The 18,726-nt window shown below is 36.7% G+C and overlaps 1 protein-coding gene across 1 annotated transcript in view; it reads right to left on the bottom strand.

Annotated features, from left to right (window-relative positions):
* The window catches only part of LOC115504396 (ATP-binding cassette sub-family A member 3-like), a 188,254-nt gene that overhangs the window by 20,201 nt on the left and 149,327 nt on the right, over positions 1-18,726 (bottom strand). The window contains exon 26 of the mRNA XM_032591645.1: positions 7,646-7,824. Within this exon, the coding sequence (XP_032447536.1) occupies positions 7,646-7,824 (179 nt within the window). The remainder of the gene's footprint in view (positions 1-7,645; positions 7,825-18,726) is intronic.

Here is an 18,726-nt window from a genome sequence, read left to right as displayed (position 1 = left end):
ACAACAAGTGCACACCTAAATCCCCATCACCTTTTTAACCCATCTCCACACTCCCCTCCCCTCTGGTAACCATCGGTTTGTTCTCTATAGTTAAGAGTTTGTTTCTTGGTTTGCCTCTTTCTCTCCCCCCGACCCCACTATATTCACTTGTTTTGTTTCTTAATTCTACATGTCAATTAAATCATATGCTATTTTTTTAAAAGACAGAATTTCTTTTAAGCATTCAGAGAAGTGATTTTTATAACTTGGATCTTTAAGAAGGAAATCATCCCAAGAGGAATGGAAATTCTAAAAAACAGCCATGAATTCTAAATAATGAATAACTTTTTCCAAAATTAATCCGGAATAGAAGGAAGAAAATCAGCAAGGCTTAACTAGACTTTCCCTAAGAAATGCCTGGACCCTATGGCCTATATTTGAATGATAAATATTACAAGATAACATTGCTCTTTATTATTCTTGACTAGACCAAGTAGCTTTAGGAAACTGATATCAAGATGGTACAACAGAAATTTGGCATAATTTTACAGACTGTTTTTTCCAATCAATTCAGAACATATTCATTTTTATTTACACAACTTTAAAAAATTAGGATTACATAGCATGTTGTTTTTTCCAGAACTGGACACCTCAGGAAAAACTGCAGCCACAACTGAGATCAATCAAGTGTGATTTATTACAAGTACAGCATGTTCAACAGTGAAAGCCTAAAGAAGAATAACTCTTTCTCTATGAGGGAAAGGAAAAAATCAGTAGGACTTCACCCTGAAATATTTTACAACTAACAGAATGTCAATTTGAGGAGATATGTGGACATGTGCCCTAGTGAAACTGGTGAAAATTATCTAAATAATAGTCATTTAAAGGTTCTGGAAATGATCCTAAGGGCATATAGCAAATTAAGAAAAATTTATTCAATAAATCTACTAAACTTGGTAAGAACGGGGAAATCCTGTGGCATTGGATCATAACCCACTCTCTCCCTCCCTTCCTATTGCTCAGAAAAGAACTTCACTTCAGGCAGGTGCAGCTATGAAAACAAAGCCTCCCCTTCCCTCACCTTTACAATTGAAGGCCAAGTAAATTCTGGGAGACACAGGATATCAGCATTTCTCATTTTGCAGAGGCTATGTTCTGGGTGAGTGTAAACGGGAATTTGGGGTTCCCTTCTCCCACCTATTCTCCACACAGGGAGTGGAGGATCCTCTACGTTGGGTGTAATGTGGACTCTAGTTCATTCTTAGGGCAGAGGCTTCATGCTGGGAGAGGTAAGCCAACAAGACCAGAGACCACTGTTCCCTACTGAGGACCCAGCTCCTGAAACAGTGATATCACTCAAGAAAGAAGCATACCACTGTTTCTGTCCTCAACTTTGGAGCCATGGCTCAGAAATTTTACCCAGGGATAGAGTTAGGTTGTAAAACAGAGAGCTCATATATTCTCGCCCATAGAACTGCCTTCATTCGAAACAGGGTAGAGAAGTTCGAGCCTAAAGATACTCTCAAAACAATGGTGGTTTTGTGTAAAGCAATTAAGACATGACTGGTAGCTTCATTAGATATATAAATTAACCATAGGCTAGCTACTCTACTAGAAAGAAACAGGGAAAGAGACAGCCATGAAAAGCCCTCCTGGGTGAAACAAATCTTGAATACTGACCTCAAGCTATTTCTGCAAAGAAGCTCAAATTTAATGGATCTATCAATAGAGCAATTTATGTGTTAGGAGAACACATTGTTGAAATACAAAAATCAGCCAGCAGTTAGTGGAGCTTAACAGTTGGGTGTGGATATGGAAAGAGACAAAGAGAGACCTTAAAACTACAGTCATTCCAGGGTTATTGCCCCCATGCCCAGGTCTGCATCCTCTGAGGAATAATATCAGATGCTTCACACTACAAGGAAAATAGACTTCACAAAAACATCCCAGCCAGTCACTTAAACAAACTAGCAAATGACAAAAGTTCCCTAGGAAAGAACAATACCTAGAGAACCAATACACATTTAAAATATTCAGGGGTGCCTGGGTGGCTGAGTTGGCTGAGGGTCTGACTCTTAATTTCAGCTCATGTCATGATCCCAGGGTTGTGGGATTGAGTCCCACATCAGGCTGCATGCTGAGTGTGGAGCCTGCTTAAGATTCTCTCTCCCTCTCTCTCTCTCTCTCTCTCTCTCTCTCCCTCTGCATTCTCCCACTCTCTCTATCTAAAATAAAAAAGACCTCTTTCTAAAATAAATAAGTAAACAAACAAATAAATAAAATATCCAAAGTTCAGCAAAAATTATGAGATAAAAGAAACAGGAAACTGTGTTCCATACACAGGAAAAAGAGCAAACAATAGTAACTGCCTATGAAAATGAAAATGACCAGATGCAAGATTTAACAGACAAAGATTTTAAAGACTTTCAAAGTAGCCATTATAAATATTTTCAAAGGAAAGGAAACCATGCTTGAAGGAGTAAAGGGAAGTATTATGACAATGTTTTTTTCAAATCAAGATTAATGATAACAAGATAGAAATTTAAAAAAAGAATCAAGTGGAAGTTCTGGAGCTGAAAATTATAATAACTAAAATGAAAAACTCACTAGAAGGGCTCAATAGCAAATTTGAACTGGTAGAAAAATGAATTAGAAAACTTGTAGATAGATACAAAGAGGTACCTGAAGATGGAGAAAAAACCAATCAAGAAAAATGAACAAAGCTTCAGAGAAATTTGGGATACAATTTAGTGCATCAATATATGCATAATGGGAATGTCAAATGGAAAAGAGAGAAGTAAGCAGAAAAATATTTAAAGAAATGGCTGAAACTCCCCAAATTTCATGGAAAACATTATACACATCCACCGCTTAGTGAATACCAACTACAATAAATACAAATATATCTGTACACAGAAAAATTGCTGAAAGCCAAAGGCAAGGAGGCAATCTTGAAATCACCAGGAGAAAAACATTTGTCACTTATAAGAGATTCCCAACAAGAGTAACACCTGACTAAAATCAACAGCACAAGAAACAACAGCTGTTGGCAAGCATGTGGATAAAAAGAAACTCTTGTGTACTCTTGGTTGGAATGCACAGTGGTGCAGCCATTGTGGAAAGCAGTATGGCGGTTCCTGAAAATGTTACCAATAGAACTACCCTATGATCCAACAATTGCACTACTGAGTATTTGCCCAAAGAATACAAAAACACAGATTCAAAGGGATACATACACAGCTACATTTATTGTAGCATTATTTATAATAGCCAAAATATGGAGAGATGAACTGAGGAATGGATAAAGAAGTTTTATATATGTTTATATAAAACATATATATTTATATATAAAGCTTTTATATCTGTATGAACACACACATATATAATATTTATACATGTATATATACATATAACTTTTATATATGTACATCTATATGGATAAATGGATAAAGAAGTATATATATATATATATTTATATATATATAAGTATATATATATATTTATAGCTTATATATATAAGTATATATATATATTTATAGCTGAGTAATATATATATATTTATATTAAGCTATATATTTATAGCTTATATATATATAAGTATATATATATATTTATAGCTGAGTAATATATATATTATATATATATATATATTACTCAGCTATAAATAAGAAAGGAATCTTGCCACTTGTAAAAATATGGATGAAGCTAGAGAGTATAATGCTAATTGTAATAACTCAGTCAGAAAAAAACAAATACCATATGATTTCACTGATATGTGGAATTTAAGAAACAAAATAAAGAAAGAGAGAGAGAAATGAACAAGCTGACCAAGAAACTCTTAACTATAGAGAACAAACTGGTGGTTGTCAGAGGGGAGATTGGTGGAGGGTATGTGTGAAAGAGGTGAAGGGGATTAAGAGTACACTTATCCTGCTAAAGATGCTTCTTTTTTTAAAAATTTTATTTTTTTAACGTTTATTTATTTTTGAGACAGGGAGAGACAGCATGAATGGGGGAGGGTCAGAGAGAGAGGGAGACACAGAATCGGAAACAGGCTCCAGGCTCTGAGCTGTCAGCACAGAGCCTGACGCAGGGCTCGAACTCACGGACTGCGAGATCATGACCTGAGCCAAAGTCGGAGGCTCAACCGACTGAGCCACCCAGGCGCCCGTAAAGATGCTTCAAGGTAGGGGGGCCTGGGTGGCTCAGTCAGTTAAGTGTCCAGCTCTTGATTTCAGCTCAGGTCATGATCTCACAGTTTTTAGGGTTGGGCTCTGCACTCAAAGCATGGGGACTGCTTGGGATTCTATCTCTCTGCCCCTCCCCACCTGCACATTCTTTCTATAAACAAACAAACAAACATTAAAAAAATGTACACTTATGATAAGCACTGAGTAATACATAAAATTTTTTGAATCACTCTATTGTGCACCTGAAACTAATATAACATTTTATGTTTACTATACTGGAATTAAAATTTAAAACTTAGTAAAAATATGGGGCGCCTGGGTGGCTCAGTCAGTTGAGCGTATGACTTCGGCTCACGTCATGATCTCGTGGTCTGTGAGTTCGAGCCACTCGTTGGGCTCTGTGCTGACAGGTCAGAGTCTGGAGCCTGCTTTGGATTCTGTGTCTCCCTCTCTGTCTGCTCCTCCCCCACTCATGCTCTGTCTCTCTCTCAAAAATAAATAAACATTAAAAATTTAAAACTTAATAAAAATAAATAAAATATAAACATGTACAGGCAAAATGCAGTAAAATGAATTGTTCGATATTCGTTACTTTGTTTTTTAAACACGGCAATACAACAAACAAGTATTTGGAAAAAAAAGTATCTAATCATGGGAAATGACATTGCCATTCCCTGACTTATCCTAAGTAAATAATTGTGACTAGAGTTATGTTAGATGATACTCTTTTTAGTGGCATTATGCACAGCTGCTAGTATAGGTTGGAGTGGACAAGTTAAGAAGAGAGATATGCTGCTGTAAGACTGAGTCTAAGTCTCCTTCAATTCTGCCTTCAAAACCTCATGTGAATCTCCTTCCGTAACAACTCTAAATTGGGATGATACAGGGAAGGGGATTCTGGAAAATAAAGTTCTGGCTTAGCTAAGTTGGTTTATGCCTTAGTACATAATAGTCAAATTGGTGGAAACCAAAGATAATGAGAAACTTGTAAATAAAACAGCCAAAGAAAAACAGTGCATTACATAAAAGAGAAGGCAGTTTGAATGACTACCTCTTCGTAATTGAAATAAAAGAAACCAGAAGACAGTTAAATGATATTACATATAGAGTGCCCAGAAAAAAAAACATTATCAACCCAGACTTTTTTTTTTTTTTTCAAAAAATTTTTTTCAACGTTTATTTTTTTTTTTTTTGGGACAGAGAGAGACAGAGCATGAACGGGGAGGGGCAGAGAGAGAGGGAGACACAGAATCAGAAACAGGCTCCAGGCTCTGAGCCCTCAGCCCAGAGCCTGACGCGGGGCTCGAACTCACGGACCGCGAGATTGTGACCTGGCTGAAGTCGGATGCTTAACCGACTGCGCCACCCAGGCGCCCCAACCCAGACTTCTAATGAAAGCAAAAATATACTCCACAAATAAAGATATTTTCAGATAAAAGAAGACATAGGTCTTCTCTAGTTCTTAACTAAAATAAATGCTTAAGTAAGTTTTTGGTCTAAAGGAAAACCATAGCAGAGGGAAACTCATATATTCAGGAAAGAATGAACAGCACCAGAGATTGTAAATATCTAGGTGAATATAAAATCATTTTTTTCTATTACTTACTTTGAAATACATGCTGTTTTAAGGCAAAATATAGTATTATTTTTCATGGTTAATTATATAATGACATATATAGATGTAAGACATACACCAACTATAGCATTAAAAACAGTGAGGGATAGAAACAGAAATTATGCTTTCACATTTTCTACATTTTACAATATTAACTCTAAACAGACTATGAAAAAAGAACTATATATTATTTTGTAAACCCCGCACCAATCATTAAACATAAGTATGGAAGTATAGCTAAAGAGTGAATTGAAAAATTAAAGTGGAATTCTAAATATATTCAAATAATCCAAGGAAAAGCAGAAATGGGAAAGCAGTGAAACAAAAATCTGAAGGGACAAACAGAAAACAAATCATATATGTATGTGGTAGATAAAATATACAAACTTATCAACGAAGGGCTAAATGCTCATATTGAAAAAAGAACTACGTATTATTTTGTAAACCCTGTACCAATTATTAAACATAAGTATGAAACTATAGCTAAAGAGTGAATTGAAAAATTAAAGTGGAATTCTAACTATGTTCAAGTAATCAAAGGAAAAGCAGAAATGGGAAAGCAGTGAAACAAAAATCTGAAGGGACAAACAGAAAACAAATCATATATGTATGTGGTAGGTGGAAATACAAACTTATCAATGAAGGGCTAAATGCTCATATTGAAAAGGCAGAGATTATCAGAATGGATAAAAAATTAGGATGTAACTATATGCTGTTTACAGTGAGAATAAATACAGTGAAAATAAGTGTATGTAAAATGGCATACCATGAGAAAGTAAGTACAAGACTGAAGGTGCCATATTAATGTCATAGGAAATAGACTTTAAGACAAAAAAAAATAGGCTTAAAAAAATAGTACCAGAGATATATGTCATTACCAGATATTCTAGAATTTAATTAATCAGAAAGACATAAAATAATAAATGTCTATTGGCTTAATGATAGAGATTCAAAATATACTTTTTAAAATGACTGAATTAAAGGGGAGAAATAAGCCTACAACTGGGATTGGAGATTTTACACTCTTCTTAGCAATTGAAAAATAAATCTGACAAAAATATATCAGCTAGAGACTAGGTGTACAGCAATCCTATCAACCATCATAACCTAATTGATATTTATAGAACATTACAACTAACAAATGTACACATTTATTTCACATGTACATGGCACAATACCGATATTGGTCACATGCTGAGCCATATACAGCAATTATCAATGGTTTTTAAAAAAATTCACTACAGAGTATGTTTTTTAACCACAAAGGAATTAAACTAGGGATCAATAACAATATATCTAGAAACTTTCCAAATATTTTTACATTTATTTACAGACTTTTAAAGTAATCCATGCATCAAAAAAGAAATCGTATAGGAAATTTAAAAAATACTTAAAACATTTGAATGATAACAAAAATGTACAAAATCAAATTTTTTCAGAGTACATCTAAAGGAGTGTTTGCAGGGAAATGTTTTGCTTTAAATCTTTGTGTTATTAAAGGAGAGAGACCTAAAACCTGTAATTTCAGTCTTTCCATAAAGAAGCTAGAAGGAGAGAAGTAAGCCAAAAGCAAGCAGCAGGAAGAAAAATTTTTAAATAAAGACCAAAAATATCAATGAAAGAGAAAATAGTCAACAATAAAGGAAATTAGTAAACACAAAATTTGGTGCTTTGAAACAATAAAAACAAATACAGTTTATTGTAGGTAAATTAAACCTCAATGAGTTTTATTTAAGAAAACATATTTCTGTGAACATAGATTTTCTTTTACCCTGAGATAGTCATATATAGATACATGCTTTTCAGGCTTAATGTTCCCTTTTCTTGGAGTTATTCTTAAGGATCATGCTTAATTACTTACCTTCCTGAATGTCTTATAGATACCAAAGTAAACATATTGACTGAGAAATGTTCTTAGCTTCCACAAAGTAGTGTCCAAAAAGAAAAGCAAGAGAAGGCAAATAAAGCCTGTGATACTCATTACAATCATGTACTTTCCAATCATTTTCTCTTCCAAAGAATAAACATTCTTCGCAGTATCTGAGGATGGCGGGGGTGGGGGGTGGGGTGGGGTGGAGAGAGAGATTAGTACAGAACATTGACACTATGAACAAGGCCTGAGAAAACAATAAATAAGAAATATAGGGTGGAATGAAACATTAGGCTACACTGAGACAAGTAAACTATTTGGAGTGTGAGAAGTGATTATCCTGCTACACTAATATTCAACAATGAATTCTGAAGGCTAATTTCATGAATATAATGTATGGTAATCAAGTAAGCTAAGCAGATGAATATTAATATATTTATTGATATGCTTATTATTACATGCCATGAAAAAATGCTCCAAGTCCTTTCAAAAGTGTGAAATCTTAAACCAATAATTAGAAGCCAGTATTAAAGTGCAAGTACTCTTGCAAAAGGTAACATTTTGCTTTTAAAAGGTAAAAATGACCATTAGTGATACTTCTTGAACTGTCTTGAGAAGTTGAGTAAAAAGTCCAGAATTTGTTATAAGAAAATTATATACTTTCCCTCCTTTAAAAAAAGTCAATCCTTTAGAATGGTTTTGGATTTACAGAAAAATTATAAAGACAATATAGAGAATTTCACATACGCTGCATGTGCTTTCCCTAGTTATTAGCAACATATATTAGTATGGTATTTTACAATAATGAATAAATATTATCATTAATAAGTACCAAATATTACCATTAACTAAAGTCTCTGACATTTTCAGGATTCCTTTTTTTTCTAACGTAGTGTTATTTTTTTTTCTTCTGTGAACCAGTCCAGAATTCTACATTATATTTAGTAGTTATGTTTCCTTTGGTTCCTCTTAGCTGTGACATTTTTCTCAGATTTTATTTTTTTTCATGATATTGACAGTTTTGAGGAGTACTGGTGAGGAATTTTGTAGGACATCCCTCATTTGGGACCTGTCTAATGGTTTCTTTTTTTCTTCTTCATTATTAGACTGGGATTATGGATTTGGGGGAGGAAACTCACAGAAGTAAAGGGATACTTTTATTGCAACAACAATAAAATGTACACACTACTAGTGTGACTTGTCACTGTTAATGTTGACCTTGATCACGTGGTTGAAATTGTGTTTGTCAGCTTTCTCTGCTGTAAAGTTACTCCCTCTCGTCCCTTGTCTGTGCTCTCTATTCTCTGGAGGGAAGTCAAAATGTACATCCCACAAATATGGAGTGGGAAGTTATCCTCTACCTCCTAGAGGTTGGAATATCTACATAAATTGATTGAAACTCTATGGAGAATTTTTCTTCTATCCATCATTATTTATTTAGTCATTTATTTATATCAAAACAGATTCATATTATCAATTTATACTTTCAGTTACAAATCCAATACTACCTTATTTTGTTGTTGAAATTGTTCCAGTTTTGCCTTTGAACACTTTTCTAAGTGTTTACGGTTGATGTATCGAAATGAAATTGAATGTTTTGTTTGTATTTATTTTGCATTAATCAACCACAATATTAGGCTTATAAAGCCTAATAATTTATCAGGGGATCCTTTGAGATTCCTGCTTAGACCATCAAATATAGTATTATTTTACCTTTTCTATTCCTCATACTTTAGAATTCTAAATAAAAAATACTTGATTCATGCATATTATATGCTATATATGTACAGATTTAAAGCATAATATCATAATGGAATCTATGAACCCAGTCTCCAAATTAAGAGTTTACAAACAATTTTAAAATACTTAGATACTCCTTCATATATTTCCATCTTCCACAGGTAACCACTATGATGAATTGTATTCTGCATTCCTATTTTATTTAATACAAGTAGACCATTAAATATATATGAAATATGTAAATATATAAAGCTATATATGTAAGTAAATAAAATTTTGTTTTATTCTTGAATTTGAACTTTATAGAAATAGTATCATGCTCTATGTATTCTATGGGAGTGTCTTTTCCCTCCGTGTTATCATTGAAAAATTTTTTCAAACATAAAGTAAAATTGAAATAATAAAATAAAGACCATTCCCTCCACCTAGTATCAACTATGTTGATGTTTAGCCATATTTGCTTCCCACATATCACCCCACTATATGTATATTTCTAACTAAGTTAACTCTGTGGCTTTTTAAATTTTATTTTCTAGTATGTGTTATTTTTATTTTTGCCTTCTAGCCATACTAGCTTTTTATGAATGTTGGTTATCTCTGTTGTGAATTGGGAATTTTCATGAACCATCAAAACAATAATTTTATGGAGTAGTGATAAGTTTGGGCTGATTCCTTGGTTGCTTAGTTTATGAAAGGATTTTTGTTGGCAGAGTGAAATGTAATTTCTTTAAAAATGTCCTTCTGCTGGTGGTAGTGGTAGTGTGGTTGTAATGTGGATACAGTTTTCTGATTTCCTGATAACCTTCTGTTTCTGCAGTACTATCCATTGTTGCTATATTTTCCTTCTTTTTGCACATCATCAAGCTTCTAAGGGATAATTCTGTCTTCTAGGTTGTTCTTCTCAAAAGTGGTATCTTCCCAAGATGAGAATTTTATAAAAGTAATGAGAGATCAACTCACAAATACAGGAAGTTCAGAAAATACAAACAAGGAAAATACAAACTTCCCAAACCCCACTGCGATCCATCCTTATCATGAAAAGGAGATAGGCTGACAATAAATGATTTAAGAACCCATCTTAGCTCTCTCCCCAGTATCTCACCGCTGCATCAGAGCAGTTAGGCATCAGCAAATTAATGAGAGGAGAGAGGAGGCCCCTGGTCTTGGGCACCCGCAGGAACTTACTCCAGCGCCAGACACACCATAAACACTTTCATCTAACAGAAGATAAGCTGTGAAATCGGATTTCTGAACCACAAGACACTTGTGTAAAAACTGCATTCCATGCCAGGCCTGAAATGTTCCAAAGCTCAGTTCGCTATCAGCATCCCAGGTGGTGCAATTAATAAAGAGCTAGCGTGGGGCCACTGGCACAAACAAGGCAGCTCCTTAGAACCTGAACTTCCTATTTGTTCCATTCCTTGGGTAGATAATGCCTGTTAATTACTCTGGAGAAATTATTTTGGCGAGGAGAGAGGGAAGATGGTGGCGGAGGAGGACTCTGGGCTCACCGCGCGTCCTGCTGATCACTTAGATTCCACCTACACCTGCCTAAATAACCCAGAAAACCGCCAGAGGATTAGCAGAACGAGTCACTGGAGCCAAGCGCAGACGAGAGGCCCACGGAAGAGGGTAGAAAGGGTGGGGAGGTGGTGCGTGCTCCACGGACTGGTGGGAGGGAGCCGGGGCAGAGGGGCGGCCTGCCGGCCAAGCAGAGCCCCCTAGTCTGGCTGGCAAAAGCGGAGGGGCCTGATGGACTGTGCTCCGACAGCAAGCGCGACTTAGCGTCTGGGAGGTCATAAGTTAACAGCTCTGCTCGGAAAGCGGGAAGGCTGGAGGACAAAGGGAGGGAGAGCTGCTGAGCCCCCGGACGACAGAGCTCAGTTTGGTGGGGAACAAAGGCGCTCACCAGCGCCATCTCCCCCGCCCATCCCCCAGCCAAAATCCCAAAGAGAACCAGTTCCTGCCAGGGAACTTGCTCGCTCCGCACAAACACCCAACTCTGTGCTTCTGCGGAGCCAAACCTCTGGCAGCGGATCTGACTCCCTCCGGCTGCCACAGGGCCCCTCCTGAAGTGGATCACCTAAGGAGAAGCGAGCTAAGCCTGCCCCTCCTGCCCCCGTGCACCTTGCCTACCCACCCCAGCTAATACGCCAGATCCCCAGCATCACAAGCCTGGCAGTGTGCAAGTAGCCCAGATGGGCCATGCCACCCCACAGTGAATCCCACCCCTAGGAGAGGGGAAGAGAAGGCACACACCAGTCTGACTGTGGCCCCAGCGGTGGGCTGGGGGCAGACATCAGGTCGGACTGCGGCCCCGCCCACCAACTCCAGTTATACACCACAGCACAGGGGAAGTGCCCTTCAGGTCCTCACCACTCCAGGGACTATCCAAAATGACCAGGCGGAAGAATTCCCCTCAGAAGAATCTCCAGGAAATAACAACAGCTAATGAACTGATCAAAAAGGATTTAAATAATATAACAGAAAGTGAATTTAGTATAATAGTCATAAAATTAGTCGCTGGGCTTGAAAACAGTATAGAGGAAAGCAGAGAATCTCTTGCTACAGAGATCAAGGGACTAAGGAACAGTCACGAGGAGCTAAAAAGCGCTTTAAACGAAATGCAAAACAAAATGGAAACGACGACAGTTCGGATTGAAGAGGCAGAGGAGAGAATAGGTGAACTAGAAGATAAAGTTATGGAAAAAGAGGAAGCTGAGAAAAAGAGAGAGAAAAAAAATCCAGGAGTATGAGGGGAAAATTAGAGAACTAAGTGATACACTAAAAAGAAATAATATACGCATAATTGGTATCCCAGAGGAGGATGAGAGAGGGAAAGGTGCTGAAGGGGTACTTGAAGAAATTATAGCTGAGAACTTCCCTGAACTGGGGAAGGAAAAAGGCATTGAAATCCAAGAGGCACAGAGAACTCCCTTCAGACGTAACTTGAATCGATCTTCTGCACGACATATCATAGTGAAACTGGCAAAATACAAGGATAAAGAGAAAATTCTGAAAGCAGCAAGGGATAAACGTGCCCTCACATATAAAGGGAGACCTATAAGACTCGTGACCGATCTCTCTTTTGAAACTTGGCAGGCCAGAAAGAATTGGCACGAGATCTTCAGTGTGCTAAACAGAAAAAATATGCAGCCGAGAATCCTTTATCCAGCAAGTCTGTCATTTAGAATAGGAGGAGAGATAAAGGTCTTCCCAAACAAACAAAAACTGAAGGGATTTGTCACCACTAAACCACCCCTACAAGAGATCCTAAGGGGGACCCTGTGAGACAAAGTACCAGAGACATCACTACAATCATAAAACATACAGACATCACAATGACTCTAAACCCATATCTTTCTATAATAACACTGAATGTAAATGGATTAAATGCGCCAACCAAAAGACATAGGGTATCAGAATGGATAAAAGAACAAGACCCATCTATTTGCTGTCTACAAGAGACTCATTTTAGACCTGAGGACACCTTCAGATTGAGAGCGAGGGGATGGAGAACTATTTATCATGCTACTGGAAGCCAAAAGAAAGCTGGAGTAGCCATACTTATATCAGACAAACTAGACTTTAAATTAAAGGCTGTAACAAGAGATGAAGAAGGGCATTATATAATAGTTACAGGGTCTATCCATCAGGAAGAGCTAACAATTATAAATGTCTATGCGCCGAATACCAGAGCCCCCAAATATATAAAACAATTACTCATAAGCAACCTTATTGAGAAGAATGTGGTAATTGCTGGGGACTTTAACACCCCACATACAGAAATGGATAGATCGTCTAGACACATGGTCAATAAAGAAACAAGGGCCCTGAATGATACATTGGATCAGATGGACTTGACAGATATATTTAGAACTCTGCATCCCAAAGCAACAGAATATACTTTCTTCTCGAGTGCACATGGAACATTCTCCAAGATAGATCATATACTGGGTCACAAACAGCCCTTCATAAGTTTACAAATTGAAATTATACCATGCATACTGTCAGACCACAATGCTATGAAGCTTGAAATCAACCACAGGAAAAAGTCTGGAAAACCTTGAAAAGCATGGAGGTTAAAGAACACCCTACCAAAGAATGAGTGGGTCAACCAGGCAATTAGAGAAGAAATTTAAAAATATATGGAAACAAACAAAAATGAAAATACAACAATCCAAACGCTTTGGGACGCAGCGAAGGCAGTCCTGAGAGGAAAATACATTGCAATCCAGGCCTATCTCAAGAAACAAGAAAAATCCCAAATACAAAATCTAACAGCACACCTAAAGGAAATAGAAACAGAACAGCAAAGGCAGCCTAAACCCAGCAGAAGAAGAGAAATAATAAAGATCAGAGCAGAAATAAACAATATAGAATCTAAAAAAACTGTAGAGCAGATCAACAAAACCAAGAGTTGGTTTTTTGAAAAAATTAACAAAATTGACACACCTCTAGCCAGGCTTCTCAAAAAGAAAAGGGAGATGACCCAAATAGATAAAATCATGAATGAAAATGGAATTATTACAACCAATCCCTCAGAGATACAAACAATTATCAGGGAATACTATGAAAAATTATATGCCAACAAATTGGACAACCTGGAAGAAATGGACAAATTCCTAAACACCCACATTCTTCCAAAACTCAATCAAGAGGAAATAGAAAGCTTGAACAGACCCATAACCAGCGAAGAAATTGAATCGGTTATCAAAAATCTCCCAACAAATAAGAATCCAGGACAAGATGGCTTCCCAGGGGAGTTCTACCAGACGTTGAAAGCAGAGATAATACCTATCCTTCTCAAGCTATTCCAAGAAATAGAAGGGGAAGGAAAACTTCCAGACTCATTCTATGAAGCCAGTATTACTTTGATTCCTAAACCAGACAGAGACCCAGTAAAAAAAGAGAACTACAGGCCAATATCCCTGACGAATATGGATGCAAAAATTCTCAATAAGATACTAGCAAATCGAATTCAATGGCATATAAAAAGAATTATTCACCATGACCAAGTGGGATTCATTCCTGGGCTGCAGGGCTGGTTCAACATTCGCAAATCAATCAACGTGGTACATCACATTAACAAAAAAAAGAGAAGAACCATATGATCCTGTCAATCGATGCAGAAAAGGCCTTTGACAAAATCCAGCACCCTTTCTTAATAAAAACCCTTGAGAAAGTCGGGATAGAAGGAACATACTTAAAGATCATAAAAGCCATTTATCAAAAGCCCACAGCTAATGTCATCCTCAACGGGGAAAAACTGAGAGCTTTTTCCCTGAGATCAGGAACACGACAGGGATGCCCACTCTCACCGCTGTTGTTTAACATAGTGCTGGAAGTTCTAGACTCAACAATCAGAAAACAAAAGGAAATCAAAGGCATCAAAATTGGCAAAGATGAAGTCAAGCTTTCGCTTTTTGCAGATGACATGATATTATACATGGAAAATCCGATAGACTGCACGAAAAGTCTTCTAGAACTGATACATGAATTCAGCAAAGTTGCAGGATACAAAATCAACGTACAGAAATCAGTTGCATTCTTATACACTAACAATGAAGCAACAGAAAGACAAATAAAGAAACTGATCCTATTCACAATTGCACCAAGAAGCATAAAATACCTAGGAATAAATCTAACCAAAGATGTAAAAGATCTGTATGCTGAAAACTATAGAAAACTTATGAAGGTAATTGAAGAAGATTTAAAGAAATGGAAAGGCATTCCCTGCTCATGGATTGGAAGAATAAATATTGTCAAAATGTCAATAGTACCCAAAGCTATCTACACATTCAATGCAATCCCAATCAAAATTGCACCAGCATTCTTCTCGAAACTAGAACAAGCAATCCTAAAATTCCTATGGAACCACAAAAGGCCCCGAATAGCCAAAGGAATTTTGAAGAAGAAGACCAAAGCAGGAGGCATCACAATCCCAGACTTTAGCCTCTACTACAAAGCTGTCATCATCAAGACAGCATGGTATGGGCACAAAAACAGACACATAGACCAATGGAATAGAATAGAAACCCCAGAACTAGACCCAAAAAGTATGGCCAACTCATCTTTGACAAAGCAGGAAAGAACATCCAATGGAAAAAAGACAGTCTCTTTAACAAATGGTGCTGGGAGAACTGGACAGCAACATGCAGAAGGTTGAAACTAGACCACTTTCTCACACCATTCACAAAAATAAACTCAAAATGGATGAAGGACCGGAATGTGAGACAGGAAACCATCAAAACCTTAGAGGAGAAAGCAGGAAAAGACCTCTCTGACCTCAGCCGTAGCAATCTCTTACTCGACACATCCCCGAAGGCAAGGGAATTAAAAGCAAAAGTGAATTACTGGGACCTTATGAAGATAAAAAGCTTCTGCACAGCAAAGGAAACAACCAGCAAAACTAAAATGCAACCAACGTAATGGGAAAAGATATTTGCAAATGACATATCGGACAAAGGTCTAGTATCCAAAATCTATAAAGAGCTCACCAAACTCCACACCCGAAAAACAAATAACCCAGTGAAGAAATGGGCAGAAAACATGAATAGATACTTCTCTAAAGAAGACATCTGGATGGTCAACAGGCACATGAAAAGATGCTCAACGTCGCTCCTTATCAGGGAAATACAAATCAAAAGCACACTCAGATATCACCTCACGCCAGTCAGAGTGGCCAAAATGAACAAATCAGGAGACTATAGATGCTGGAGAGGATGTGGAGAAACGGGAACCCTCTTGCACTGTTGGTGGGAATGCAAATTGGTGCAGCCGCTCTGGAAAGCAGTGTGGAGGTTCCTCAGAAAATTAAAAATAGACCTACCCTATGACCCAGCAATAGCACTGCTAGGAATTTATCCAAGGGATACAGGAGTACTGATGCATAGGGGCACTTGTACCCCAATGTTTACAGCAGCACTCTCAACAATAGCCAAATGATGGAAAGAGCCTAAATGTCCATCAACTGATGAATGGATAAAGAAATTGTGGTTTATATACACAATGGAATACTACGTGGCAATGAGAAAAAATGAAATCTGGCCTTTTGTAGCAACGTGGATGGAACTGGAGAGTGTGATGCTAAGTGAAATAAGCCATACAGAGAAAGACAGATACCATATGGATTCACTCTTATGTGGATCCTGAGAAACTTAACAGAAACCCATGGGGGAGGGGAAGGAAAAAAAAAAAAGAGGTTAAAGTGGGAGAGAGCCAAAGCATAAGAGACTGTTAAAAACTGAGACCAAACTGAGGGTTGATGGGGGGTGGGAGGGAGGGGAGGGTGGGTGATGGGAATTGAGGAGGGCACCTTTTGGGATGAGCACTGGGTGTTGTATGGAAACCAATTTGACAATAAATTTCATATATTAAAAAAAAAAAAAGAACCCATCTTATGATGTCAGAAAATTAATCCCCAAAAATGGAAAATGTGGAAAATAATAAAGAGCTTAAATTGATAATTTAGAAAATAAACATGCAATAGGAAGAATCATCAAAAGTGAAAATTTGTGGGTTTTTTTTCTTGTTTTGAGAGAGAGAGCAAGCGAGCGAGCAGGAGAGGGATAGAGAGAAAGAGAATCTTAAGCAGGCTTTACACTCAGCTCAAAGTCAGTGTGGGACTTGATCTCATGGCTGTGACATCATGACCTAAGCCGAAATCAAAAGTCAGACACTTAACTGACTGAGCTACCCCAGTGCCCCTGAAACATGTTTTTTGAAAAGACTAAAATAATTGATAAAACTTTGGTAAGATTTATCAAGAAACAATGTGGGTGGAAAATTCAGAATATCCTAAGTGAAAATGATAAGTTCTATAGAATTCACAGGTGTTAAAAATACCGGAAGATATGGGGCGCCTGGGTGGCTCAGTTGGTTGAGCTCAGGTCATGATCTCGTGGTTCATGAGTTCGACCCCCATGTTGGCCTCTGTGCTGACAGCTCAGAACCTAGAGCCTGCTTCAGATTCTGTGTCTCTCTCTGCCCATCCCCTGCTCATGTTCTGTCTCTCAAAAATGAATAAACATTAAAAAAAACAGAAGATATTATAAACAAATTTACTCCAATGATTTTGAAAATTTAGATAAATGAAAGGATTCTACAAAAACTCTATTAATTCCTCTCCCCAAATTGTTAATAGGACACCCAAATAATTCTATCTTTATTAAGGAAACATGATCAATAATCTCCATGTGTAATTATTCAGTCTATTTATTTTTTTTAATTATTTAACACTAGAAAATCCGTTTATGTAATTCAACAGAATATGTAATTCAGTAAAACAAAGAGAAAAATCATTTGCCCATCTCAACAGAAGCTTAAGAAAAGCTGAACAGTTTTTTGTGATTTAAAAAAAAAAAAAGGTTTACTAAACACAGGATAGAAAGAAAACAAAACAAAACGTTTTTAATCCAAAAACTAGGATCCCTTTGAATCTCAGTTCTGACTCATCAAAGCTGTGTGAAATAGGGCATATAGTCAGTATCAGTGAAGATGTTCTTTCTGAAATTGGAGTGAAACTGGATGTCGGCTATCACCACTTTGATTATATTTAAATTGTATGTCCTTAACAAAGCAGTAAAAGTAGTGTCCTTATTAGCAGCTGCTTTGAGTGTACCCATTGAAAATGAAAAATTATCTACTCATAAATTATTAAAGTTAATAAAATAATTTAGGGAGATCAATATACAAAAAATGAGCTCTTTAATTTTATTTCTCTATATCAGCAAAAAACAATGAAAAATGACTCTTCAAAAGTGATACCATTTATAATAACATCAAAAGATATGTAGGAATAAAGCTAACAACATATCTATAATACCTCTAAACCAATAACAAATAAACAGTATTAAATAAAAATGCAGAAGGCATAAGTAAATAGATGGATGGCTAAAACTAAATAAGCAAAGGAATGTACCAAGTTCATAGACTGTAAAATCAAAATTGTAAAGGTATTAAATCTTTCAGAATTGTTCTATAGAATTAAGGCAATGTCAATAAAAGTCCTACAGATTCTGGGGTGCCTGCATGGCTCAGTTAGTTAAGTGTCTGACTCTTGATTTCAGCTCAGGTCATGATTCCAGTGTCATGAGATCAAGCCCCATGATGGGCTCCACACTGGGTGTGGAGCCTGCTTAAGATTCCCTCTCTCCCTCTCCCTCTGTTCTTCTTCTGCTCGTGCATGCATCTTGAGTACTCTCTCTCTCAATAAATAAATAAATAATAAATAAATAAATAAATAAATAAATAAATAAATAAATAAAATTTGTTTAAATCCTACTAGATTTGTTTTTTGGGTCTTAAAAAAAGTAATTCTTTTTTTAAAA

Source organism: Lynx canadensis, chromosome E3, assembly GCF_007474595.2.
Source record: "Lynx canadensis isolate LIC74 chromosome E3, mLynCan4.pri.v2, whole genome shotgun sequence".
Classification (NCBI taxonomy): Eukaryota; Metazoa; Chordata; class Mammalia; order Carnivora; family Felidae; genus Lynx; species Lynx canadensis.
Note: the sequence above shows the minus strand (reverse complement) of the source record. Positions and strands in the feature narration are given on the sequence as shown.